The 26,636-nt window shown below is 44.1% G+C and overlaps 1 protein-coding gene across 8 annotated transcripts in view; it reads left to right on the forward strand.

Moving 5' to 3' along the window:
* PIKFYVE (phosphoinositide kinase, FYVE-type zinc finger containing) overlaps positions 1-26,636 on the forward strand; it is a 936,520-nt gene that overhangs the window by 465,766 nt on the left and 444,118 nt on the right. For all 8 annotated transcript variants that reach the window (XM_033947121.1, XM_033947126.1, XM_033947127.1 and 5 more), the window contains one exon: positions 12,385-12,565. In XM_033947121.1, coding sequence (XP_033803012.1) covers positions 12,385-12,565 — 181 coding nt within the window. The remainder of the gene's footprint in view (positions 1-12,384; positions 12,566-26,636) is intronic.

The following is a 26,636-nucleotide window of genomic DNA, read 5'->3' on the forward strand; positions in this document are numbered from 1 at the left end:
CATACTGATCTATGAACTGTCGAGAATAATTGCATATCCCCAAAAATGAACGAAGTTCCGTCAAATTGGTAGGTTTCCTCAACTGTTGTAGGGCCTGTATCCTTTTCTTCTGTGGTCGAAGACCTTCAGAGGAAATGTCATACCCTAAATAATTCAGAGATGTTCGGCACCATTGACCTTTGGCAAGGGTCAATTTAGCTCCTGCATTTTGCAATTGTTGGAACACATGTTCTACCTCTTCCAGGTGTTTCTGAAAGGTGGGACTCTTGATCAGGATGTCATCCACATAGACTAGAGTTCCTCGAGCTTCCGCATCTGGAAGGGCTTTATGGAGAAATATGTTGAACTCAGCTGGAGAGTTCAGAAAACCAAACGGTGTTCTATTCCACGTGTACTGTTTCTTCCCAAAGGTAAATGCTAGTTTGTATTGATCCGGTGGATGTACAGGAACTGTCCAAAATCCAGAAGCTAAATCCAAGCTGGTAAAATACTTAGCTCCTTTGATGGTAGTCAAGCTCTGGTCAAGATGGGCCATAGGCCACCTAGACAAGGGTACCCGCTTGTTTAGCTGTCGGTAGTCCAAGGCAATTCTCCAACTGTTATTCTTCTTCAGGATTGGCCACAAGGGTGAGTTGTATGTACTGTTGCAAAGCCTAATGATACCCCTAGTTTCCAGGGTATCAAGTATCTCTTGCACGGACTCATACGAGGCCAAAGGAATCTTATACTGACGTACGAAGACGGGCTTACTGTGGAGATCCGTAGGAATCTTGGTCACATGTAGATTGGTCAGACCAGTGTCATAAGAATCCACTGCAAAAAGGTCTCGATACTTGTACAACAACTGTGTGAACTGAGCCTTTTCTTCATCAGAAGAACACGCATCAGCTAGGTCCACTTGTTCCTTTACCATAGCATCAAACTTAGAAAAAGGTTGGTTGGAAGAGATTTCCACTTGGTCTTCAATCTGTTCTTGCAAAGATGAAGAATCAATGGCATTCACTGCTTTAGATTGGTCAGACAGAGCTAACTTCCTGGATAAAATCAAAAAATCATTATCCACTGTTACATGGGAAGTCGTTGCATCATATGGCCAAAGGAAGTCCAATGAAATGAGTCCTGTAGGTGAGGTAAAAATTCGGTCCGGTATATCCCCCCCCTGGCAGGGGTCAACAATGGAAGACAAGCTGCCAATGATAGGCAATGTTACCTCAACATCAGGAAAAGATTCACCCACTAGAAAACCCAAATGTTCACCAGCGGAGAGAAAGACTTCCGTAGGTTGAGCATTGACAATCAATACATGGAAAGAAGAGGTAGGTACTTCAAGACATGGTAAAGCACCTAGAGAAAGACCATGCTCGAGAAAAGAGGAATTCGGGTTGAAAAAGCCAATATCATCGAGCATGCGTTGACCATGGGCCAAACGAAGAGGTAGAGCAAAATCATGCACAAGGCCAGGAATCTTGACGTCTTCAGCACAAACCACTTCACAAACTTGAGGAAGAAGTTGTCCAGCCTTCAGACCATCCATCAGGTTCACATCTTCTACTGGGGTGCCTTGCAATCTGCTCCAAAGCACACCATTCACCAAATCAACGTAGACTCCTAGACGAACAAGACATTCGGATCCCAAACACAAGGATGTGTGTAGGCCTTTCACCACAGAAAAGTGATGAGTGAAAGTCTTAGAACCCAGGGTCAGCAGAAGGCTACAAACCCCAACAAGAGGCTTGACCCCCTGACCTGGTATAGATAGGTGAGTAGAGTGGCGCCGAACAAACGGAACTGATGTGGTTCGCTGAAGTTGACAGTAAAAAGATTCACTAATCATGGAGATGTCACTCTGGAGTAGCAGTTGAGCTTGAACTGGGACAGAACCGTGCAGGTGAACATCAACAAACAAGTCAGTATCATCCTGGTGAAGTACAGCCAGTAGACGAGGATGAGAGGTCAAAGAACTGGAAACAGATGAGGTCGGGTCTTGGACAGTCTCTTGAGGTGGATCTGGCACGGGGAACGTAGACTTCAGAACAATCTCCAAATGGTCAGCCTGGAGAACAATGTCAGATATTTGTTCCTTGGGAACGCTGACAATCTCGCGGTCTGTGGGACCCCCTTCTGGAACATTGGCATACCGTAGCTCCAAAATGTGTGGATCCGCTGAACGCAAGAAATTTATTCGAATTGAAGTATCGTTTCGTTCCACAGTACTGGTAACCTGGGGAAGGCGTGTAGTCGGTACCTTTCCAAAAGGAAGGGGACGAGTCACCTGAGCCCAGACCACTTCTTGGACATAATCCAAAATAGGCCGCAATCTCTTCAAAAGATCGTTTCCAATCAAAAACTCCTCTCCTGGACTAGTGGTAATAATCACTGGGTGTTTAACATTCATTTTGCCTAACTGCAAGGTCAGCCAAGTTTGACCAACTGTCTCAATGTTCTGATGTCCATATGCAACCAAAGACAAATCACTAGGAATAATCGACAGTGGATTCTGGGTACCCAGGGTAGTCTGCAAACGTTGGAATAGTCCCTGAGTGATCAAAGTCACTTCGGAAGCCGTATCAAGTAAACCGGGACAAGACAAAACCTGTTGTAGAAACAAAGGTAAAGTGTACCGTTGACCCATAGGCGTTAACCTACCCAAGAAATACTTGTGTGACTTGATGGAATCCCATGAAGGAAGCCACTCGGTGTTCTCAGATAATTCACTGGATTGTACTAGATCTATGTCTTGTGTAGCATCAGAAGATGTTGTTTGGACAGAAGATACAATAGTGGGTGGAGAAATTGGTTCTCGGACTAGTCATGCGGTATCATTCTCTAACAATTCGGGTGTGTCATCCAGGTCGTCTACTATGGAAGCATGGGTATCAGTTACTACAGACTTGACCACTCGAGTTCCGGAAGGCCTGTAACTGATATTGTTATCCATTCTCTTTGAGGTCTGTTCCTTTCTCGCGGGGACAGATGCTGCCAATTGTTTAGAAGTCAATTCCAGGGCAGAAATACGATCCACCACCTGAGCCAATTGTTCCATTATCACACTGAGGTCACTCTGCTTCTGTTGCTTATTGGGCCGTCTCTTCTTCTGTGTCTTGGGTCCATCCCTATTGGGTGGTGCATCAGAAGAGGAAGTCTGGTCCGCTGGACGAGATGAAACAGGTCCTGGAGTGGAAACTACAGAGCTACTAGGTTCCAAAGCAAGTGAAGTCTGAACTGCGCATACACTCAGCTTAGGTTCCTTAGATCGTGCTTTGGGCACCGGTTTCTCAGATGGGCCTGCAGGAACCCTGACTTTATGATCATAGAAATCCTCGGCTACGGCTAGGATCGATGAGTAAGAGGCCTTTTTCATACCAGCCACAACCACACTCATATATTCAGGCAAGGCTTTTGCAAAGAGAGATCGGAATTCTCCATACTCCAGTTCGTCTTCAGAAGGAGTCCTGTCTGGAAAGAAATGTCGTTTCAGACGGAAAGCAAATTCACGGGGATTTTCTTGGAGTCCACAACGCAAATGGAATGCAGCTTTGCGAGATTCAATAGAATCAGCGTATGTACCATAACGTCTTTTGAGTTGTTGTTCCACCTCTAACACATCCGAAGTACCAGTGATGATGGACCTCAACGTCTCAGAACACTCAGAAGCAAAGGACCAACGGAGTAAACGAAGCTTATCACTGTCCTCTGTCACTGCATAAGTCTCAAAGAACTCATGTATTGAGGCCAAATGTGCTTCAATAGTTAGCTTAGTTCCCTCTCTAAAAGGTTCTATCATTTGTTTAAACATCTTCATTATCTGTACGTGATAGGGTGGTATAGTATAACTACCTCCTTTCTTTTGAGTTTCTTTCCCTGTTTCATTATTGTGCTGTGACCTTTGTGGAGTATGTTGTGAAATGTCTGGTGCTTTGGTGCCATCTGGTGGTTGTTTAGGCTCACTGTAAACTGACCTTACTGGGCGTGGTTTAGAGTCAGAAGGTTCAGTGACGTCACAGGAATTTGAGATAGACCTTACAGGGCGTGGTTGCTGCAATGGGCGTGGTTGCTGCACTGGGCAGTCAGCTAGTGTCACTAATTTCTCAGGGCAGGGTTTGTTACTAGGCAACAAGTCATCTGCAGTAGAATCAGAACACTCCTGCGCATTCCTGTTCCCCCCTTCCCCACTAGAGCTGTAAAAAGAACGAAAGACGGTTCTAGGAGCCGGCGTTGGAAAATGAAGAGACGACACAGGAAGAAAGGGAGCTGGAATATCCCTCTCACTACAAAAAGTAGCAACCTTGTCTTGTAAAACTTTCACATCAGAAGCTAACGAAGTTCTTTGAAAAGATATATCTTGAACATTCTGGCGCAGAGCCAAATTATCGGCATCTGCCTGACATAACGAGTTAGTTAACTTTGTGACCTGTAACTCGCTTTCGGAAAGTCGTTTCTGAGACTCAACAAAGTCCGCTTGTAAGGCACATAATTGCTTGTCAGCACGGGCTGCCTTATCATTAGACAGACGTTCGGTAGCGTCTAACTTTTCACCCAGACAAACATAAGCAGAAGTTACGTCTGCAAGTTCATTCTGCAACCTGGAAACAAGCTCGGCACTCTTATCATGATCTTTATGACAAGTAGCTAAAGAAAGCTGTAAATCTGCCTTCTGAGCCCGGACAGTATTAAGTTGCGTCACTAAAGATGTACACTTAACACAAGAAATATCCACTGTACTTTTTTTCTGACTTTCAAGTTCAGCATTCAACTCAGAACATTGATGTCGTAACTCAGACATCACCTGATCAAAGTCGGAATGTTGATCTTCACAATTAGAAGCCAACAGTTCAAGGGAATCATTACGAGTCCGTTCTGCTTGCAAAGAATTTTTACAATCCTCTAATTGCTCATATAAATCACTCTGAAGCTGACGTTGTTGAGATAAACCAGAAGAGATAGAAGTTTTAAAAGCCAACAACGCACAGATAAGCTCTGAATAATTTTCTCCTGTAGGTTTAGTACGAGCATGTAGGAGACGCTGCAATACTGAACAGTACGCCTGATTAGAGTCCTCTATATCTGCATGTAATAAACGTACCAGGTCAGAAAAATACGTTTCAGAATCTGTCTGTTTTAAAACTTGCACAGCTAATTTCTGAAAAACATCCTTTTCAAGAGCATGCCACGAAATCTGAGTTTCAGTGTCAACAGACATAGCAACGGTCATAAATTAGAAACCTAGATATCCCGGCAAACGAGCCCCCAAAATCTGTAGAAGGATTTATGGTTCACTTAGCAGTATTATAAACACGTTACGTCTCTGTTAAGTGGTCTAGAGAAAACCATAACCTTTTATTCAAGTTCAAATATCATGGTCTAATTATACGACACAAACCCAGGCTAATGAGAAATATCTTTATTATGAAAATAGAAAAATATAATTCACAAGCCTGCTGCAGATTCTAAATATTGTTCAAAATATCTAATTACACAAATGAAACTCAGTACATGATTATCACAATCTAATGGTTAGACAACTAAGTAAAACTTCTTGTTAAACACACACACTATTCCTTATAATAATAATCCCTGATTAGCAAATGATTATATTATCACCCAGGTAACTTTTCAACCCTTTACCTTTATCAATGATTCCTATCTAATTCCCAAGCTAATAAAAGTAATTTCCGTATGCTCACCCTTAATTAGCCTCTCCGGCACAATTAGGTGGAAGAGAAAATTTTCTTGTCAGCTGGAAGACGTCAGGAATACCGTTGTAAAAGTTACACGTGTTGAAAATCCTTGATGAGGCTATAAATCATCAGCAATAAGTTCCGTTTATCTGTGCTAAGTTCAGAACAGTTTTTAAATGTCCGAATGTCTATCTCTTAGGCAGAGAATCACACAAGGTAACTTACAGGTCTAATTATTGAAAGAAAAAGTTTACAATTAGAACATCTGTGAGCAGATCTGAGCTTCCCCGGACCTTATCACAGACTAACTAATTATTAATTAATTAGCACCTTTCTTTTCTTGAATCTCATCAGATGACTTCCTCGGACCAATCCAGAAACAGAACTTGATGAATAGCCTTTCTGTATAAAGTATCATATATGCTGGAAGACCCAGGGCCGTTAGACAGATAAGAACAGAATAATTTCTTCAAGATTCACACTGTCCCATTATTAAAGCACAGATGATTGCCCTTGAATAGCAACATTCGGGTACATCCCCATAATGCATCATTCTTCTTACTTCTTGCAAAATTCATGCTGGAAAGTTGCTTGCAGAGAGAGATTCTTGAAACAATGGTTCAGGCTTGATGACATCATGGAGGCCTAACCTTCAGGTGTGAATACGGAAATATCCCTACAATTCCATGCATTCACCACCCTTTCCATGAAAAAAGTATTTTCCGAGGTTACTTCTTAGTCTATTCCCTTTCACCTTCATCTTATGCCCCCTCGTTCCAGAGCTTCCTTTCAATTGAAAGAGACTCGCCTCATGTGTATTTATGCCATGTTGGTATTTAACAAATTCATGCATTCACCCTAATGCTCAAGTAAAACACTTTTTTCTTTTTTAATTTCATACAATGAACTATAAGGGAGTTCAGATATCCACCCAGATCATTACGCTTCTGGTGGCGTTATTCTTCATCATTCCCATCATAGCTTCACTAATATCTATGGATTCTAAATTATGATTCATTGCATATTCATTTGTCAGAACTTATTGATGCTATATAACTTAGCTTTTATCGCTGTGGGTTCCCCTTCCCGACGCATTTCGCTTGTCTTTATCAAGGTCGGGGGAACTTGTAATGAAGTAAAACTTTCCCATTTACATCAGCCACTAGCGATCTGAACTTCTTCCAGATTATTTTTGTCTGTCTTTCTCTTTCTACGATCTTTTGTAATTTATGAAGGCAAACATGTTTTTCCTTACTTTTTCATGCCCATATTCTCTATAGTCACCGTGCATTTAACGATGGCGCTAAACCATCATTAAATGCGCTTATTTTACTTCCCGATTATTAAAATGGATCACCATGCTCTCTTCTGTGCTTACTAGCAGCCTCCAAATGTACCAGTGAGGTTATTAATATTAAAATGAGTTCTCCTTGCAATTCTCAAAAAGGAATGCCCCTCAGGAATCGGGTTGATATTTACCTGAAGGGTCTAAGCTGTTGTAGTCTTACTTTCCTGTTAGCTCTGATTGGCTCAGACACTGATAGGAAAATAAAGCAGCTCAGACCTGCCACCGAAAATGAATGGCCCTGATCCCCTCCTTCCCCCCCTCGAGCCCAAAATCAAGCCTGGTGGTTTAGTCCCCCCACCCCCGATGATGTCCCCCTCAAACCCATAAGGTTCTCCCATCCTAGTAGTTTAATGTGGCCCCCCAAGCTCCCATACCTTGTTAAAAAGGCTGGCAGGAGGGATGTTCTCAGCGGTTATAGACCATTGTTTGTCGAAGCTGCAGGCAACGGTGGAGGATATTAAAGATGAGCTGGAACGTCAGGGTCAGCACCTCACTCAAACGGAACATTGGATTTTGCACACCAAAGACCGGCCAACTGTGCTGGAAGCCCAAATACACAAGTTGGAGATGCGATGCCATGTGCTGCATTCCATCATCGAGGACCAAGAAAACCAGAGTCGTCATAACAGCATTCGGCTGGTTGGACTTCTGGAAACTGTAAAGGACTCTGAGCTGAAATTGCTCATGGGGTCCTAAATCCTGAAGGCAGTTGGCTTCACTCCCTCAGGAACATGCATGCAGACTGAGAGGATCCATCGGGTAGGCCCAAAAAAGGATGGTGCCCCGCACCCCAGACCTGTGGTGGCCTTCATCCTCAACTTTGTGGATAAGGAGCGCATTATGGCCATGTATAGGAAGAAAGTATGGCTGGAATATAAAGGCACTCCATTGCTCATGTTTAATGACTATTCTGCAGAAGTTGCTGTGAAAAGAAGAGCTTTGGCTTCACCCCGACTCTTCTTTAGGACTTCTCCAGCACTAACTGGACAGTGTGACAATGGGGTGGTACTGCCTAGTGAAGTGCGCCTGCATAGTTCCCTCTTAGCCCACTAATTGGGGTTTAAAAGCCCTTTGAATATCTAGTGAACTCCAAAGGGGTCTCTCTTTGGTCATTTGGTGATTTTAAATGTCTTATGTGGCCTTTCTTTTGATGTTTTGGGGATATTTGATTTAGATAAATCTTCAGTGAATTCATAAAATATCCTCTAAAAAATTGATGTAACCTTTTGGAAAAAAAGTTTTGATATTCAGTAATATGGGCTTTTGGCACATTGTCTGCAACAAGTCTGAAAATACTTGATTCACAATTTGGCCAGCTGCCTTTCCAGCAATTTTCATGTGTATTCTAATGAAACTCATTTGTATTACATTTTTTTTCTTGAAGATAATATATTAGAATTTTCAAGGTATTTCATGATTTTTCTTTTGAAGATAATCACTACAGTATCCTCAAAATAGCATATTCTTTTTTAGGAATCATTAACAGGTTATTGTTATTAAGCTGCTGCAGTTGGCCAAGAAAAACAAAAAACAGCCACTATGGCTAAAAAATAAAAAGGATATTCAGTACTAGTGTCTGGATAGTGGCTGAAATATTCAGATAGGGTAGTCTGTGTGGATGCTATCTGGATGACAACTTTTTTGCTGTTTTGACTTTATCTGGAAGCAGACTGAATACTGCTACAAATAGGATAACTGTAACCTCACTCTGTCCCATAATGCACTGCCACCATCTGGATAGTGGATCTAGAGGGATATTTGGGGATGCTATCCAAATAGTGCTGCTGACTATTCCAGCCAATAGCATGCATCCAGCTAGCAGGTGCTGCTAGTTGGATTACTGTGCTGAATATTAACCTTGGAGAACTGAATTTACTTGTTGATACAATGCCTATCTGGCATAAGCTTTTCCTGCTAGTTTGAATTGTAGATGCTATGTTAACGCATTTCTAGCTGTCTGATGGCAGAATACTATTAAGTGTTTTATTATAAAGTTAAACCTGAAATGAGACTAAAATACTTCCTCTTGACGCTGTATCTGTACTGTAACCCCACATACCATTTGAAAGGTACAAGCTTTGTTTGCTGAGCTGTTTTTAAGGTCCCTTGCTTGAACTTACTGGAGAACCACCCTCAGAGCAATAGCACCCTTATTGACCAGATAGAAAACCAGAGCAGTAGGAAATTAGTTGGTCCCTTTTTAAGGACACGGTCACCGAGGCGCAAAATCTATATATACCACGTATCAACAAGGGATTAAAGAGGAAAAAGAACAAAGAACTGGCGTGGCTCACTGTATAGGTGAAGGAAGCGATAAGAGACAAGAAAACTTTGTTTAAGGAATGGAAAAGGTCAAAAACGGACGAAAACTGGAACAAGCACAAGCATCAACGCAGGTGCCATAAGGCGGTAAAAGGGGCCAAAAGAGACTACAAGGAAAAAATAGCCAAGGAGGCGAAGAACTTCAAGCCATTCTTTTGATATATTAAGGAGAAAAGACCCGCGAAGGAAGAGGTGGGACCGTTGGATGACCATGGAATAAAGGGAGTGCTAAAGGAGGACAAAGCAATCGCCGACAAACTGAACACATTTTTTGCGTCTGTATTTACCGAAGATGTACACAGCATACCGGAACCCATCAGGCTATATGCTGGAAATGAAGACGAAAAGCTGAGAGGATTGACGGTCAGCCTAGAGGAGGTGTGTAGGCAGTTTGATAGGCTTAAGAGCAATAAATCCCCGGGACCGGATGGCATCCATCCGAGGGTCATCAAGGAACTGAAAGGGACCATAGCTGAACTGTTTCAACTAATAGCCAATCTGTCGATCAAATCGGAAAAGATTCTGGAAGACTGGAAGGTGGCAAATGTTACGTCGATCTTCAAGAAAGGTTCGAGGGGAGATTTAGGAAACTACAGACTGGTGAGTCTGACCTCGGTACCGAGAAAGATGGTAGAGCGCTGATAAAGGACTGCATCATTGATCACCTTAAGAACATAAGAACATAAGAAATGCCATCACCGAATCAGACCCTTCGTCCATCAAGTCCGGTGACCCGCACACGCGGAGGCCTAACTAGGTGCTTCCTGATGAAGACCTAGGTGTTCCCAGATGAGATCTTGTTTACCTGTATCCCTCAATGTGATTTGCAAGGAGATGTGCATCCAACTTGCCCTTGAATCCCATAATAGAGGTCTCCATCACAACCTCCTCCGGGAGAGAGTTCCAAGTGAACACCACTCATTGTGTGAAACAGAACTTCCTGACATTTGTCCTGGTCCTGTCATTCAACTTCAACTTCACATTTGACAACGTGAATAACGATGCTTCTTGTTGGATTTTATCAAATCCTTTTAGTATTTTGAATGTCTCTATCATATCCCCACGTAGTCTTCTCTTCCTTGATGGACACGGGCTGATGAGGACCAGTCAGCACGGTTTTAGCAAAGGCAGATCATGTTTGGTGAACTTGCTGCACTTCTTTGAGGGAGTAAACAGACAGATAGACAAGGGCGACCCGGTCGACATTATATATCTGGATTTTCAGAAGACGTTTGACAAGGTTCCGCATGAACGACTACTTCGGCAAATTGCAAGCCATGGAATCGAGGGTGAAATACTCACGTGGATTAAAAACTGGCTGGATCATAGGAAACAGAGAGTGGGGGTAAATGGACAATACTCGGACTGGAAGAGAGTCACCAGTGGGGTGCCGCAGGGTTCGGTGCTTGGACCCGTGCTCTTCAACTTCTTTATAAATGATCTAGGCATTGGTACTACGAGTGAGGTGATTAAATTTGCGGACGATACAAAGTTATTCAGAGTAGTGAAGACACAGGGGAATTGCGAAGATCTGCAACGTGACATAATCAGGCTCGAGGAGTGGGCATCAACATGGCAGATGAGGTTCAACATGGATAAGTGTAAAGTGTAAAGTGATGCATGATGTAGGTAACAAAAATCTCATGCACGAATACAGGATGTCCGGGGCGGTACTCCCAGAAAAGAGACTTGGAGTTATGATCGACAAGTCAATGAAGCCGTCCAAGCAATGTGCGGCAGTGGCAAAAAGGGCGAACGGAATGCTAGGAATGATAAAGAAGGGGATCACGAACAGATCGGAGAAGGTTATCATGCCGCTGTACCGGGCCATGGTGCGCCCTCACCTGGAGTACTGCGTCCAGCACTGGTCGCCTTACATGAAGAAGGACACGGTACTACTCAAAAGGGTCCAGAGAAGACCGACTAAGATTGTCAAGGGGCTAGAGGACTTGCCGTACAGTGAAATATTAGAGAAACTGGGCCTCTTCTCCCTCGAGCAGAGGAGATTGAGAGGAGACATGATTGAAACATTCAAGGTACTGAAGTGAATAGACTTGGTAGATAAGGACAAGTTGTTCACCCTCTCCAAGGTAGGTAGAACGAGAGGGCACTCTCTAAAATTGAAAAGGAATAGATTCCGTATGAATGTAAGGAAGTTCTTCTTCACTCATAGAGTGGTAGAAAACTGGAATGCTCTTCCAGAGGCTATTATAGGGGAAAACACCCTCCAGGGATTCAAGACAAAGTTAGACAAGTTTCTGCTGAACCAGAACGTACGCAGGTAGGGCTAGTCTCAGTTAGGGCACTGGTTTTGACCAAGGGCCGCCACGTGAGCGGACTGCTGGGCATGATGGACCACTGGTCTGACCCAACAGCGGCAATTCTTATGTTCTTATGCCTCTTCTCCCTTGAAAAGAGGAGACTGAGAGGGGACATGATTGAAACATTCAAAATACTGAATAGTTTAAATAAATAAATAAATGGAAATAATTTTTGCTTCTTTAAAGGGATGGAACACTCAATTTGGTATTCCACAAAGTCTGTAGCTCCTAATTCACCTTTTAGACATGTGACATGGCATTATCCTCCTGTTTCTCCTTTGTACTTCTGTTTACCTGGGAATTATTTTCCCAGTATTATATCATTCCTGCCACTACTATACCTAGTCTGGTTATTTCATTGATGATCTTTGTTGAAGACCATTCAGGAAGGCTGCTTCTGGTACCTCTGCTGTCTTAGGCTCTGAATCCTTAGCAGTGATTGGAGCCCCCTTCACCCTCCCCCATGGCTTTCAACTCTACATCCAGACCATCTCAGCATCCCTAGCTGACCTGGGGAGAAGAAAACTTGACTGGAGGATTACAATGGTAACCTTCTGCATGGCAGTACATAGTACTTTACTGCTGTTAAATAACGTCCAATTAGAATGTGGTTCTTCGAGAATTATTGCATGAATTAATTTGCTCTTTAAGGAAACCTGAGTAATGACTGTTCTGATTTCTGAGTTGTATTTGACATGCTTTCCCTTTATTGCAGTTCAGCAAACCATAATCACATGATGGCACTACTACAACAACTGCTGTGCAATGAATCATTATCACTGTCTTGGAGGGACATCATTGTTCCTGTGGTCTGCCAAGTGGTCCAAACTGTTCGGCCAGATGTTAAGAACAAAGATGATGACATGGACATTCGACAGTATGTGCACATAAAAAAGGTGATTTTTGACTTGACCAGTAGGTATGCCATGACACTGTAGAAAGAGTGCAACCAACCCACAGGGATGCATTTTTGCTGTAATATAATAATTTGTAGCTAGTGTAATCACTAGTGTCATTTTTTTAATACTATTTTCCCATGCATTTCTTGGGGGGAAGTATAAAACAATGTGATTGGTGTGCTAATCTATGTAGATCAACAAATGCAATGTATAGTATTTCTGTGGCTATCTTTGCAGAGTTCAGCTAACCTGATAGTGCAAAGTCATTTAAGGATGGTGCTTGAATACAGAGGCGATTATAACTTAATGGCTGATTATACATTGTCCTTTGATCTACTTTTGTAACAAATCTTTTTTTATTGAATTAAAAGAATGGAACAGATACAGTACTATTTGGTATGTCTATGAGGAAAAAGAGCCAAATATTACATTACATTACATTAGTGACTTCTATTCCGCCTGTACCTTGCAGTTCTAGGCGGATTACAAAAGAGCTGACTGGACATTTCCAGGAACGTTACAGTTTTGTTGGTTAAACATTGGGTAAAAATAGCTGGATAATTCCAGGGACGTTACAATTATTTTTGGTTACAAATGAGATAGGTAGGTGGATTATCACATAACAATAAACTTTTATTGATAATGACAGGAACATAAGAACTGCCTTCGCCGGATCAGACCCTAGGTCCATCCTGTCCGGCGACCCGCACACCGGAGGCCAATCCCAGTGTTCCCTGCTAATACCTTGTTTACCCATATCCCTCAATGTGGTTTGCAAGGAGGTGTGCGTCCAACTTGCCCTTGAATTCTGACATGGTGGTCTCCGAAACAACCACCTCCGGGAGAGCATTCCAAGCATCCACCACTCGCTGCGAGAAACAGAACTTTCTAATATTTTTCCTGGGCCTGGTGCCCCTCAGTTTCAGTCCATGACCCCTTGTCCAAGTCACATTTGACAATGTGAATAACGATGTTTTTTGCTCTATTTTGTCGAAACCTTTTAGTATTTTGAAAGTCTATCATATCCCCTCGCAGCCTTCTCTTCTCGAGGGTGAACAATCCCAGTTTTTCGAGGCGTTCATTGTAGCTAAAATTCTCGATGCCTCTTACTAGCTTCGTGGCTCGCCTCTGCACCCTCTCCAACAGGGTTATATCCTTCAGGTAGGGAGACCAATGTTGGATACAGTATTCCAAGTGTGGTCTGACCATTGCTCTGTAAAGCGGCATTATGATGTCCGCCGATCTACTCGTGATTCCCTTCTTTATCATGCCCAACATCCTGTTTGCTTTCTTTGCCGCCGCTGCGCATTGAGCTGACGGCTTTAGGGTCTTGTCTATCAGTACCCCAGATCCCTTTCTTGCTCGCTCTTTCCCAATGCTGCACCTAACATTTTGTATTCATGTTCCTTGTTCTTCTTACCCAGGTGCATCACTTTGTATTTTTCTATATTAAACTTCATCTGCCACTTTTCAGCCCATTTCTCTAGCTGGTTCAAATATCTCTGGAGTTCTTCTCTGTCCTTTTGTGTCCCAACTGCCCTAAACAGTTTTGTGTCGTCCGCAAACTTGATTAAATTACTTATTGTTTCTTCTTCTAAGACGTTTATGAAGATATTGAACAAGATTGGCCCAAGAACCGAACCCTGGGGCACACCGCTTGTCACTTTTTCCCAATCCAAGAACTTCCCATTTATGCCCACCCTCTGCAATCTGTTTTCCAACCATCCGCCTATCCATCTTAGTATTTCCCCTTGTATTCCATGGCTTTGTAGTTTCTTCAGAAGCCTTGCATGTGGAACCTTGTCGAATGCTTTCTGGAAGTCCAAGTATATTATATCCACCGGTTCACCGTTATCGATTTGTTTGTTCACCTCCTCAAAAAATTGAATTAAATTTGTCAAACAGGATTTCCCTTTCCTGAAGCTGTGTTAACTAGCTCTCATCAGGTTGTGATTTTCCAGGTGTTGCACTATGCTATCCTTTATTAGTGCTTCAACTATCTTCCCTGGAACCGATGTAAGACTCACAGATCTATAGTTGCCCGGTTCACCTCTCGATCCTTTTTTGAAGATTGGGATGACATTCGCTATCCTCCAGTCGTCTGGTATTCACCCGGTTCTGATCGACAAGTTAGCTAGAGATTGTAATAGTTCTCCGATTTCTACCTTAAGCTCCTTTAGCACTCTCGGATGAATTCCATCTGGTCCAGGGGATTTGTCACTTTTTAGTTTGTCGATCTGATAGTATATCATGTCCAAATCCACAGTCACAGTGGTGAGGCTTTCCTCTATTTCTCCCTTGAATACTTTCCCTGTTTCGGGTATTGATGCAGTGTCCTCCTTGGTAAAGACAGATGCAAAGAATGAGTTTAGCCTATCCGCAATCTGTTTGTCTTCCTTGATTCACCCTTTTCTTCCTTGGTCGTCGAGAGGGCCTACTGCCTCCTTTGCTGATTTCTTCCCTTTTATGTATCTAAAAAAGGGCTTGAAGTTTTTGGCTTCTTGCGCTATCTTTTCCTCTTTGGCCTTTTTGGCGTCTCTTACTGCCTTGTGACACTTCTTCTGGTCAACCTTGTGACTGTTCCAGGCCTCCGTTGTGTGTTTACGTTTCCATTTTTTAAATGAGTTCTTCTTTTCCCTTACTGCATCCTTCACCTCTTTAGTTAGCCAAGCTGGCTAACTTTCCCTTTTCTGTAGTTAAAGGTTGTGGTTTGAGTCTTGGTTCGTTTCCCTTTTCCGATGCCGATTTTAAATTTGATCACACTGTGATCGCTTGTCCCCAACGGGACCGTGACCTCTACATCTGTTGTCCTTCCAGTTATGCCATTTAGGACCAAGTCCAAGGTTTCGGTTCCTCTTGTCGGTTCTTTCACCATTTGTTCTAGGAAGCAGTCCCCTATCATTTCCAGGAACATTGATTCCCTGCTGCAGTTTGAGGTTCCTCGGTTCCAGTTTATCCCCGGAAAGTTGAAGTCTCCCATGATCGTTACATTACCTGCTCTACATCCATAGTTGATTTCCTCTAGCATTTCTACATCTGTTTCTTCCATCTGTCCTGGGGGTCAATAGTAGAGGCCTATTTTTATGTCTGCTTCATTTTGCCTAGGAATCTTTATCCAGAGGGATTCCAGTTTTTCTTTTCCTTCTGTTTTTCCTACTCTGATAGACTCTATTCCTTCTTGGACATACAGGGCAATACCTCCCCCTTTTTGCCCTATTCTATCTCTTCTATATAGTTTGTATCCCTGTAGTACTGTGTCCCATTCGTTTTCCTCGTTCCACCATGTTCCACCATGTTATTCCGATGATATCCAGTTCTTCTCGTTTTGCTAGGGCCTCCAGTTCCCCCATTTTGTTTCTCAAGCTTCTGGCATTCGTGTACATACATTTGAGCTCCCTTTGCGCATTCGTGTGCATACAATTGAGTTCCCTCGGTGGTACCTGAACTTTTTAGTCTTCACGTCGCATCTTGTATCTATTTGCGCTTTTTCTCTGTTACTTTCGATTTCAGCATGCTCTTCCCCTTTATCTGAGCAGTTGCTTGTAGTTCCTTCTTTGGGATCTACTGATGCCCGGGCCATCGACTGGTTGTCGACTGTCGGCTCTCCCCTGGTCCTTAGTTTAAAGCCCTCTCAATGGTCTTCTTCATGTTTTCAGCCAAGACTCTTGCTCCTTGCTTGGTGAGGTGTAGGCCGTCCCTTCTATAGTATCTGCCATTTCCCCAGAATGCCATCCAATTGCTCACAAAGTCGAACCCCTCCTCATCGCACCATCGTCTAATCCAGGCATTGATTGCTCGCAGTTCATCCTGTCTCTTTCCATCCGCTCTCGGTACCGGGAGGATCTCAGAGAAGGCCACTTTCACCTCCCTGACCTTCAGTTTTCTTCCGAGTGAGCGAAGTTGATCCTTCAGTTTTTCTCTGTCATACTTCCGTCCGCTCACGTCGTTTGTTCCCACGTGGATAAGCACAGCAGTGTCCTCTCCTCCTGCGTTATCAATGATCCTGGTGATCCTGCTGGCCACATCCTTCACTCTTGCACCAGGCAGGCAGGTGACCAGTCTATCTTCTCTTCCTCCTGTGATGTGACTGTCCACATTGCGTATGATGGAATCTCCAACGATGATTCCTATCTTCTCTATTTGGGGATTCTTAGGGGGGTCGTAGGTCCGTATCCCTGGTGTAGGACCTGACTTCCTCCTTCTGCGGTGCTTCTTCAGACGGGCTCCCATTTCCGCCAAGTGTGCGGTCATCCTCTACCTCTGCTTTGGTCTCCTCGTCCATTGTAATGGAGCCTCCTTCCATATCACCCGGGCCCTTTTCCTTGGTTGTTGGTCGGGCCCCTATCTCCAACCCTGGGACCTCCACATGTTGCTGGTGGGCTTCCTCAATGAATCTCTCCAATTCCTCGATCACTTCGCTGGTATTGGACTCCCCTAGCAACTTCTCCTGCTTGCGGTTATCTTCTTTCATGGCGAGGAGTTCTTCTAGTTCCATCAGAGTTCCTTCCAGCAGCCGGACTTGCTGTTTCAGGCTTTCCAGCTCCTTGCATCGACTACAAACATATGCCCTAGTCCCCGAGGGGAGATAGTCATACATTTTGCAGCCGGTACAGAAGACTGGAAAGCTCATCTTCTGGCTTCCATGGACGTTCATCTCCTGTTCCTCTTCTGAATTGTCTGAGCTTTATGTGAACCTTCTGCCCCGGGCGGCTGTGTGTGTCCTTTTAGTTGTGAATTGTTCTGGTGCTGCTGAGTTTTCTGCGGTGCTTGATTTAGATGTGTGTTGTGTGGCTAGGTAAAGACAAAAAAAAAAAAAAAGTTGTAACTTACGTTTTTGGGGCTCTCTGTGAGTCAGTCTAACTTCCTGGCTCCTTCCTGCGGCTCCTTCGCAAAGGCGCTCTCGCTAAGGCGAGCGCCTTTGCCACTTGCCTTCGCTGCACGCCGAATGGCTGCGCGATGTTGGCTCCTCTCCTTTTAAGAGGGAGTCCGGGCGCGCTGCCGATGACGCTTTGGGGGTGGGCAGAGCTTCCTCTCGCCGCTACCCCACGCTGTCCACTTCTCTTCTGCTTCCCTCTCTGCCTCCGCCTCCTGCTGCTGTTTTCTTCGCCGGTGCCTACTACTACCTCCTGCACTGGCCGAAGTTGCTGTTGTTGCGCCGCGGTCCTTTTAAGGGGGAGTCCGGGCGCACTGCCGATGATGCGTTGGGGGTGGGTGGAGCTTTCTCTCACCGCTACCCCTCACTGTCCACTTCTCTTCTGCTTGCCTCTCTGCCTCCGCCTCCTCCTGCTGCTGTTTTCTTCGCCGGTGCCTACTACTACCTCCTGCACCGGCCGAAGTTGCTGTCGTTGCGCCGCCGTCTCCTTCTTTTAAGGGGGAGTCCGGGCGCGCTGCCGATGATGCGTTGGGGGTGGGCAGAGCTTCCTCTCGCCACTACCCCACACTGTCCACTTCTCTTCTGCTTCCCTCTCTGCCTCCGCCTCCTCCTGCTGCTGTTTTCTTCGCAGGTGCCTACTACTACCTCCTGCACCGGCCGGAGTCGCCATTCAGCATATCACAAGTAATTGGAAAAATTACAGTAGACTCAATTACAATTTCTGGTGGAACTCATTATGTCACATATATAAAATGGAAAGAGCAATAGCTATACAACAAGGAAGTTATAAGAAATTTAATAAAATTTGGGAGCCATTAACTTCTTATTGTAATGAGTAAACAACATTTTCTATTGTAATATACACTGTCTAATGATTGGTGGGAGGGGGAGGTATATTTTACATTTTTCTTATTGGGAAAATAATAGAGGAATGATGGGAGGGGAGGGTGGTAATTTTATGTACTGTAAGATAAATTAGAAAGATTGTCAAGTGATGTGTTTAATTGTATTGTTTTATTGTTTGTGCACTTGATGTAAGATTGAAAACGAATAAAGAACTTGAAAAAAAAAAGAATGGAACAGACAGCTCTTGCAAGAGTCAAGAACAAATTTGTAATTGATGCAACTATTCCGTTAAACCCCCTCCCACTTTGCATTGAGATATAGTTAGTAGAAGGCCTATGTTCTTATAACCTCTCACTAAATCAAACAAAAATTTCAACCTTTCCAAACTCCGCCCCCCACTCCCATTTCAGTGACTGATATTCATAAACAAATGCATCTAGGGCTAAAGATTCACATTTTTCAAAAAATAAAAAATGCTGCATATTGATATGAAAGGTTCTGAAGATTAGGGTCCCAGGTGGTAAGGAATCTTTTCCATATCAAGATTACACCAGCTTCTGTAGATTCTAGCATCATTAACAAAATGAAACTGCTTCCTCCAATGCCAGTAGCAGGTTCTTTTATGTTGCAGCTAATACTACAGTAAACATTTGTTCCCCACCATACAGATCTTATAAATCAAAAAACATCTCCCCAAATTTTTGTGTGGCACTGTATTGCACAAAGCCTTATGGAGTTGTGACATTGACATTTCTAGTATGCTAATAACCCTCTGACTCTTACACCTCTAGATTACTCACACTCACATTCAATTTTTAACTGTGTTCTACCACCTCCACACACCAGAATGGCCATTGCCTCGACCTTTCCTTCTCTTCCAACTTCTCAATCACCAACTTCAGCATCTCAAGTCTTCCCCTCTCCGACCATCTCCACCACTACATTTCAGAGCATTCATGCCATCAACCCTCACACTCTTTCCACTACTGTTTCATCCTTCCTTCCAACCCCTAAGTCACATACCTCTGTCAATGAAACTGCCTCCTCCTATAACACCATCCTATCCTCTTCTTTAGATACCCTCACTGCTCTAACTCAGTGTTCAGTGAGACATGCCAAACCCCAGCCCTGGCTAACCCCCCAAATCCGCAGCTTATATAGCTGTGCTTGGTCTGCTGAACACCATAGCTTAAATCCCATACTCACTCTGATTTCATCAACTTCATATTCCTATTGACCTCCTTCCAGTCTGCCCTATCTCTCGCTAAACAAGAATATTACACCCACTTAACTAATTCTCTTGGCTCCAATTCCCACTGTCTCTTTGCTACACTAAACTCCCTACTCAGTGCCCTCACCTCCCATCCCCATCACTCTCTCTCCCCAGACCAGACAAAATCAACCTTGTGAAGTAAAAGCTGCTTTGTTTTACCTCATTGGAATGAATACGAGACAGCATTGTATGTTCCAAAAACAGACAATATTTGTTTATTGTTAGTATAAAAACTTACAAAATTACAGCAGCAAAGGCATAGCAGAAAAATAAATTGTCAGTTCAGAATATGCAATGGAGAGAAGAACTTACACCCATATGCCTAACAGGGGGCTAGCATGTCCCTGCTGGCATACCCAAGTGAATTTCTCTCTGGCTCTACCTGTGATGCACGTGTTTTTTATACAGAGATATTCTTCCTTTGTTCCAAAAATCACATCCCCGAATTCTGGTCATGTAATTCCTTATTGGTACAAAAATGTATATCTAACTATTCCTCCCCTCAGTCCACGCCTCTCTCACTCCACCCCCCCACCCCCACGAGAGGAGCCCGAGCAGTCCAGAAACAGAGGGCACTTCATGAACTTCTTCTTCTTACATGTCTGGAATCCTTATCACCTTGCTGAGGCTGATTTGTGGTTTTACAACACTGTATATCTTCAGGATGGTGTCCTTGCAGACAGTCTTATGCAGAAAGTTGAAACAAAGATGCAAGGGTGACCTTCCAGCAGCCCAGCTGCACCTGGTTCCCATAGGCAAATGTCCAGCATGTTTTTTTAAAAGTTCTGTCTTGGTATCAGTCATCTACGTCTTCTGCAGAGGATGTTGCTCATTATAAATGGTTTATGGCTTTCCAGGGTGCCTTGCATCTGTGAAGTCATACAGCACTTATAACAGCTCAGCAGAGCCTTAGAGAAGTATCCTCCCAGCAGGGAATGGAGACAAAAACTTTGTAGCAGAGGTCAGCTGGGTTAGCATTTCAAAGGATACATATGTTCACAGATAGCAAAGTCCAGGCTGTTCCATCTGGTTAGCTTGTAAAGGAAGGCTGTTTTAGGCTGTGGGAAATTATGTGTTACAATGTCTGTAGTGTCCAGCATACACAAGTGAAGCCTGTATGTCCAGGTTATCCATCTCACTTGAATTCTCAACCAGATCACCTCCCTCTCCCACCTCCCCCTCCTATCTACCCTCTCTCTCTCCAGTCTACCCTTGACACCCTCTCTTCCTTCTCCAAAATTACTGAAGAGGAAGCTACTCATCATCTCTCCCCTCCAAGCCACCCATCTGCTCAGGAACATCCTCCCCATTGTCACCTCCTCTATCTGTCATATCCTCAACCTTTCCCTTTCCACTGCAGCCGTCCCCGATCCTTTCAAACACACTGTAATCACTCTTCTCCTCAAAAAGCCCTCACTTGACCCTTTCTGCCCCTCCAACTATCGTCCAATCTCCCTCCTCACCTTCTTATCCAAGCTACTTGAATGCACAGTCCACTGCCGTTGTTTGAACTTACTCTCATCACAGTATATTTCTGACCCACTTCAGTCAGGCTTTCGCCCTCTGCATTCCACCAAAACTGCCCTGGCTAAAGTCTCTGATGACCTTTTCATGGTCAGGTCCAAAGGCCTCTATTTTATCCTCATCCTCTTTGATCTCTTTGCTGCCTTCAACTCTGTTGATGACCAATTACTCCTTGCCACACTGTCCTCCCTGGAATTTCAGGGTTCCGTACTCTCCTGGTTCAATTCTTACCTCTCAGCATACCTTCAGTCATCCCACTATCCCACTATCAATCAGAGTATCCCAAGTCTCCATCTTAGGATCTCTCCTCATCTCCATCTATACTCATTCCTTTGGTGCACTACTTTCCTCCCATGGTTTCCAGTACTATCTCTATGCTGATGACTCCCAGATCTACCTCTCTACACCTGAAATCTCTGCAGACATCCAGGCCCTTGTATCATCCTGCCTGTCTAACATTGTTTCCTGGATGTCTCGCTACCATCTAAAACTAAATGTGGACAAAACTGAACTTCTCATCTTTCTGCCCAAACCTTCTTCTCACTTCTTTCGGCTGATATCCACTCTTATCCCTGTCGTGTTGACCCACTCTATGACTCCCTTTCTTTCTCTGCTCAGATCCAATCACCAAAGCCTGCGGTTTCTTCCTTTATAGCATCGCCAAAATCCGACCTTCCTTTCAGACCACACCACCAAAACTCTCATCCACATTCTTATCACATCCCACCTTGACTACTGCAACCTCCTTCTCAATGGCCTTCCACTAAACCACCTCTTCCCTCTCCAGTCCATTCAGAACTCTGCTGCATGACTCATACTCTGCTAAAGTTATTCATGTATCGCATCTCTCCTAAAATCATTTCACTTTCTCCCCATCCATTTCTGAATACAATTCAAACTTTTCTTACTGACCTATAAATACATCCACTGCTCAGCCTTCCATTATCTTTTCTCACTAATCTCACCTTGTGTCCCCCCCAACCCCCCACAAATTATGCTTCTTGGGTAAGCCCCTCCTCCATTGCCAACTCCAGACTGCACCCCTTCTACCTTGCCACACTGAATGCCTGGAACAGGTTGCCTGAATCAATACATCAAGCCCCATCACTAGCTTTGTTCAAATCCAGCCTAAAACCCCACTTTGATGCTTCCGTTAACTCCTAACATGCACTATAGCTCAACTTCCCCCTCCCCTGTTATTTGTTGTCTGTTTTTGATTAGATTGTGGGCTATTTGAGCAAGGACTGTCTCTTATATATACTGACTATTGTACAGCACTGCATATGCCAAGTAGCTCAATAGAAATGCTTAGTAGTAGTAGTAATACCACTACTTATTTCTATAGCGCTACTAGGCATACGCATTGCTATACACCGAAACATGGAAGAGATATTCCCTGCTCGAAAGTGCTTACAATCTAGTTATGACAGACAAACTGGACAAAAAGGTGCATCTATAGACTTCCAGTGACCTCACCAGCCGAGATGGAGGGTTAGAGTGGTTGCTCTGACCTTTGGAATTGAACAGCCTCCTCTCATCCATGTGGTGCTGATTTGAATTTCGCTTATTATAGACTCACAGAGATTTGGAGCACTGCAGTGAGAGACTATGCTGTCTAAGAAGAAATCCAAGGATGGTAGGCAGCAGGAGATCAGAGAAAAGTGGTCTGCACCACATGCTTGGAGCCTCCAGTATGCCCATGCGCGAGTCAGAAGAGAGTGCGTCAGAAGAACATAAGAATTGCTGCTACTGGGTCAGACCAGTGGTCCATCGTGCCCAGCAGTCCGCTCCCGCGACGGCCCTTAGGTCAAAGACCAGTGCCCTAACTGAGTCTAGCCTTACCTGCATACGTTCTGGTTTAGCAAGAACTTATTTAACTTTGTCTTGTATTCCTGGAGGGTGTTTCCCCTATAATAGCCTCTGGAAGAGCATTCCAGTTTTCCACCACTTTCTGGGTGAAGAAGAACTTCCTTACGTTTCTACGGAATCTATCCCCTTTTAACTTTAGAGAGTGCCCTCTCATTCTCCCTACCTTGGAAAGGGTGAACAACCTGTGTTTATCTATTAAGCCTATTCCCTTCATTATCTTGAATGTTTCGATCATGTCACCTCTCAGTCTCCTCTTTTCAAGGGAAAAGAGGCCCAGTTTCTCTAATCTCTCATTGTACGGCAACTCCTCCAGCCCCTTAACCATATTAGTCGCTCTTCTCTGGCCCCTTTCGAGTAGTACCGTGTCCTTCTTCATGTACGGCGACCAGTGCTGGACGCAATATTCCAGGTTGGGGCGTACCATGGCCCGGTACAGCAGCATGATAACCTTCTCCGATCTGTTTGTGATCCCCTTCTTAATCATTCCTAGCATTCTGCTTGCCCTTTTCGCCGCCATGCATTGCACGGATGGCATCATCGACTTGTCGACTAGTATTCCCAAGTCTGAACGGAGAGCCTCCCCCAGACTTCGACACCCAGACAATTCAGCTACTGTTTCAAAGACCGACCTCTAACACCTCTTAGCTGTACTAAGATCGTTACCTTTAAGCACTGATGTAATTTAGGCTGTCTGGGGCAATCTGAGGCTGTTTGCACTGACATACCCTAAGGTCAGACATGAATGATATGATCTCCCATAGGCCTTTGCTGACATTGGTAAGGCCAGCAAGTTAAGGCTGGGCTGACAGACACATGGCAAGTTCGCAGCCCAACAACTGGAGGCATATCGGAGGCACGCGGCTCCACAAAGATCTCAGAAGTGGAGTCCTGATGTACAGGGGGAGGCATCTAATCATGAGGCCAGATTGGATATTCCAACCACTTGAAGTAATATTTAAAGAGTAGAGATATTTTTGGCTACATTTTGAACTGTCTGTGAGGAGAGCGCACTGCATTGGTGAACATTATCTGTGTATGAGAATGAATGTGAGGACTGGGAATTATAATCGGGAGCTGGGCAACTCATGAGTATGGGGGCATGGGATGGATGAGTGTGAGAGAGCAGTACTATGTGTGACTTGGGGTCTGGTGAGTTTACCCAAAGTCATGGAGGGAGTAAGGTGTGTTGAGAAGGAGAGCTTGGGGGTAGAGGGGGAAGGGGAGAGTGTTATGGGGGAAAGGGGAGTAGTAGGGGGGGTAGGGTTGTGTGGAAGTTCTTGGTGATTGCAGGGGTGGGTAGGGAGGGCTATATGAGTGAATGAATGTGTATAGATGGGCAGAGGGGACCTCCTAAGTGTGATACAAGGGGATTAATGGGAAAGGTGGGTGTTAATAAAATAAGATACTGCAGTTTTAATGTGAAAGATTTGAATATGCCACAAAAAAGCCTTTTCTCTGTAGGTTTTCTCTGTAGGTTGGAATGGTTAATGGGATATTCATTTGTCTTGCTCCGTTGCTTTTAACTTTAAAGCAATGTGGCATTAAGGTGGCATGATTCTGGTTCACATGGCTTTAATTCTGTGTTTGAAGACATAGCTTCTCCAGCCACCAGATGTGTTTTCTTATACTTTTCATAGCAGGTATGATCAGTAGCAGTGTTTCTTAACATAGTGCCATCATTAATGATGACAGATTAAGACCTAACAGTCTATTCACTCCCTCAAACCTTCTTCATACTGTGCTACTAAGATGGCATACACATACTCTTCCCTAGCAGAAAAAATACGCTAGGCATTATGTATTCTTAGCACTCTTTTCTGCATTCCATCTTTCTATTTGCAATATTCTCCTACCTCTGCTTTGCTACATCCCAATAAGTTAAACTGGACTGGACATTAAAGAAGGAAAAGTTGTCTTAATTTTATTTCTTTTAGTCCTACTATTGTTTTTTTTCTGTTATGCAGTATTCCATCCTATTTGTCTCTTTTTTGACAGGTTTCATTCATCCTGTTTTCAAGTTTCTTCAATGTGCTCAGCCTCACACATCTCCTGGCTCAGTGAAATATCTGCATATCAATAAGAGTATAAGCCACCTTCTGATTCCATGAATTACCTGTGTGTCAGCTCAGTATAAGAACATAAGAATTGCCGCTGTTGGGTCAGACCAGTGGTCCATCGTGCCCAGCAGTCCGCTCACGCGGCGGCCCTTGGTCAAAGACCAGCGCCCTAACTGAGACTAGCCCTATCTGCGTACTTTCTGGTTCAGCAGGAACTTGTCTAACTTTGTCTTGAATCCCTGGAGGGTGTTTTCCCCTAAGACAGACTCTGGAAGAGCGTTCCAGTTTTCTACCACTCTCTCAGTGAAGAAGAACGTCCTTACATTCGTACGGAATCTAGCCCCTTTCAATTTTAGAGAGTGCCCTCTCGTTCTCCCTACCTTGGAGAGGGTGAACAACTTGTCCTTATCTATTAAGTCTATTTCCCTTCAGTACCTTGAATGTTCGATCATGTCCCCTCTCAATCTCCTCTGTTCGAGGGAGAAAAGGCACAGTTTCTCTAATCTTTCACTGTACGGCAACTCCTCCAGCCCCTTACCATCTTAATCACTCTTTTCTGGATCCTTTCGAGTAGTACTATGTCCTTCATGTACGACGACCAGTGCTGGATGCAGTACTCTAGGTGAGGGCGCACCATGGCCCGGTACAGTGGCATGATAACCTTCTCCGATCTGTTCGTGATCCCCTTCTTTATCATTCCTAGCATTCTGTTCACCCTTTTTGCCGCCGGTGCACATTGCGCGGACGGCTTCATCGACTTGTCGATCATAATTCCCAAGTCTCTTTCCTGGGAGGTCTCTCAAAGTACCGCCCCAGACATCCTGTATTCGTGCATGAGATTTTTGTTACCTATATGCATCACTTTACACTTATCCACGTTGAACCTCATCTGCCATGTTGATGCCCATTACTCGAGCCTGATTATGTCACGTTGCAGATCTTCGCAATCCCCCTGTGTCTTCACTACTCTGAATAACTTTGTATCGTCTGCAAATTTAATCACCTCACTCATTGTACCAATGTCTAGATCATTTATAAAGATGTTGAAGTGCACAAGTCCAAGCACCAAGCCCTGCGGCACCCCACTGGTGACGCTCTTCCAGTCTGAGTATTGTCCATTTACCCCCCACTCTCTTATTTCCTATGATCCAGCCAGTTTTTAATCCACGTGAGTATTTCACCCTCGATTCCATGGCTCACAATTTTCCGCATGCAGAACCTTGTTAAACGCCTTCTGAAAATTCAGATATACAATGTCGACTGGGTCGCCCTTGTCTATCTGTCTGTTTACTCCCTCCAAGAAGTGCAGCAAGTTCGTAAAACACGATCTGCCTTTGCTAAAACCATGCTGACTGGTCCTGATCAGCACGTGTCCATCAAGGTGATCAATGATGCGGTCCTTTATCAGCGATTCTACCATCTTTCCCGGTACCGAGGTCTGACTCACTGGTCTGTAGTTTCCTGGATCTCCCCTCGAACCTTTCTTGAAGATCGACGTAACATTTGCCACCTTCCAGTCTTCCGGAATCTTTCCCGGTTTGATCGACAGACTGGCTATTAGTTGAAGCAGTTCAGCTATGGTGCCTTTCAGTTCCTTGATGACCCTCGGATGGATGCCATCCGGTC

The sequence above is a fragment of the Geotrypetes seraphini genome, chromosome 5 (genome assembly GCF_902459505.1).
Source record: "Geotrypetes seraphini chromosome 5, aGeoSer1.1, whole genome shotgun sequence".
Taxonomy (NCBI): Eukaryota; Metazoa; Chordata; class Amphibia; order Gymnophiona; family Dermophiidae; genus Geotrypetes; species Geotrypetes seraphini.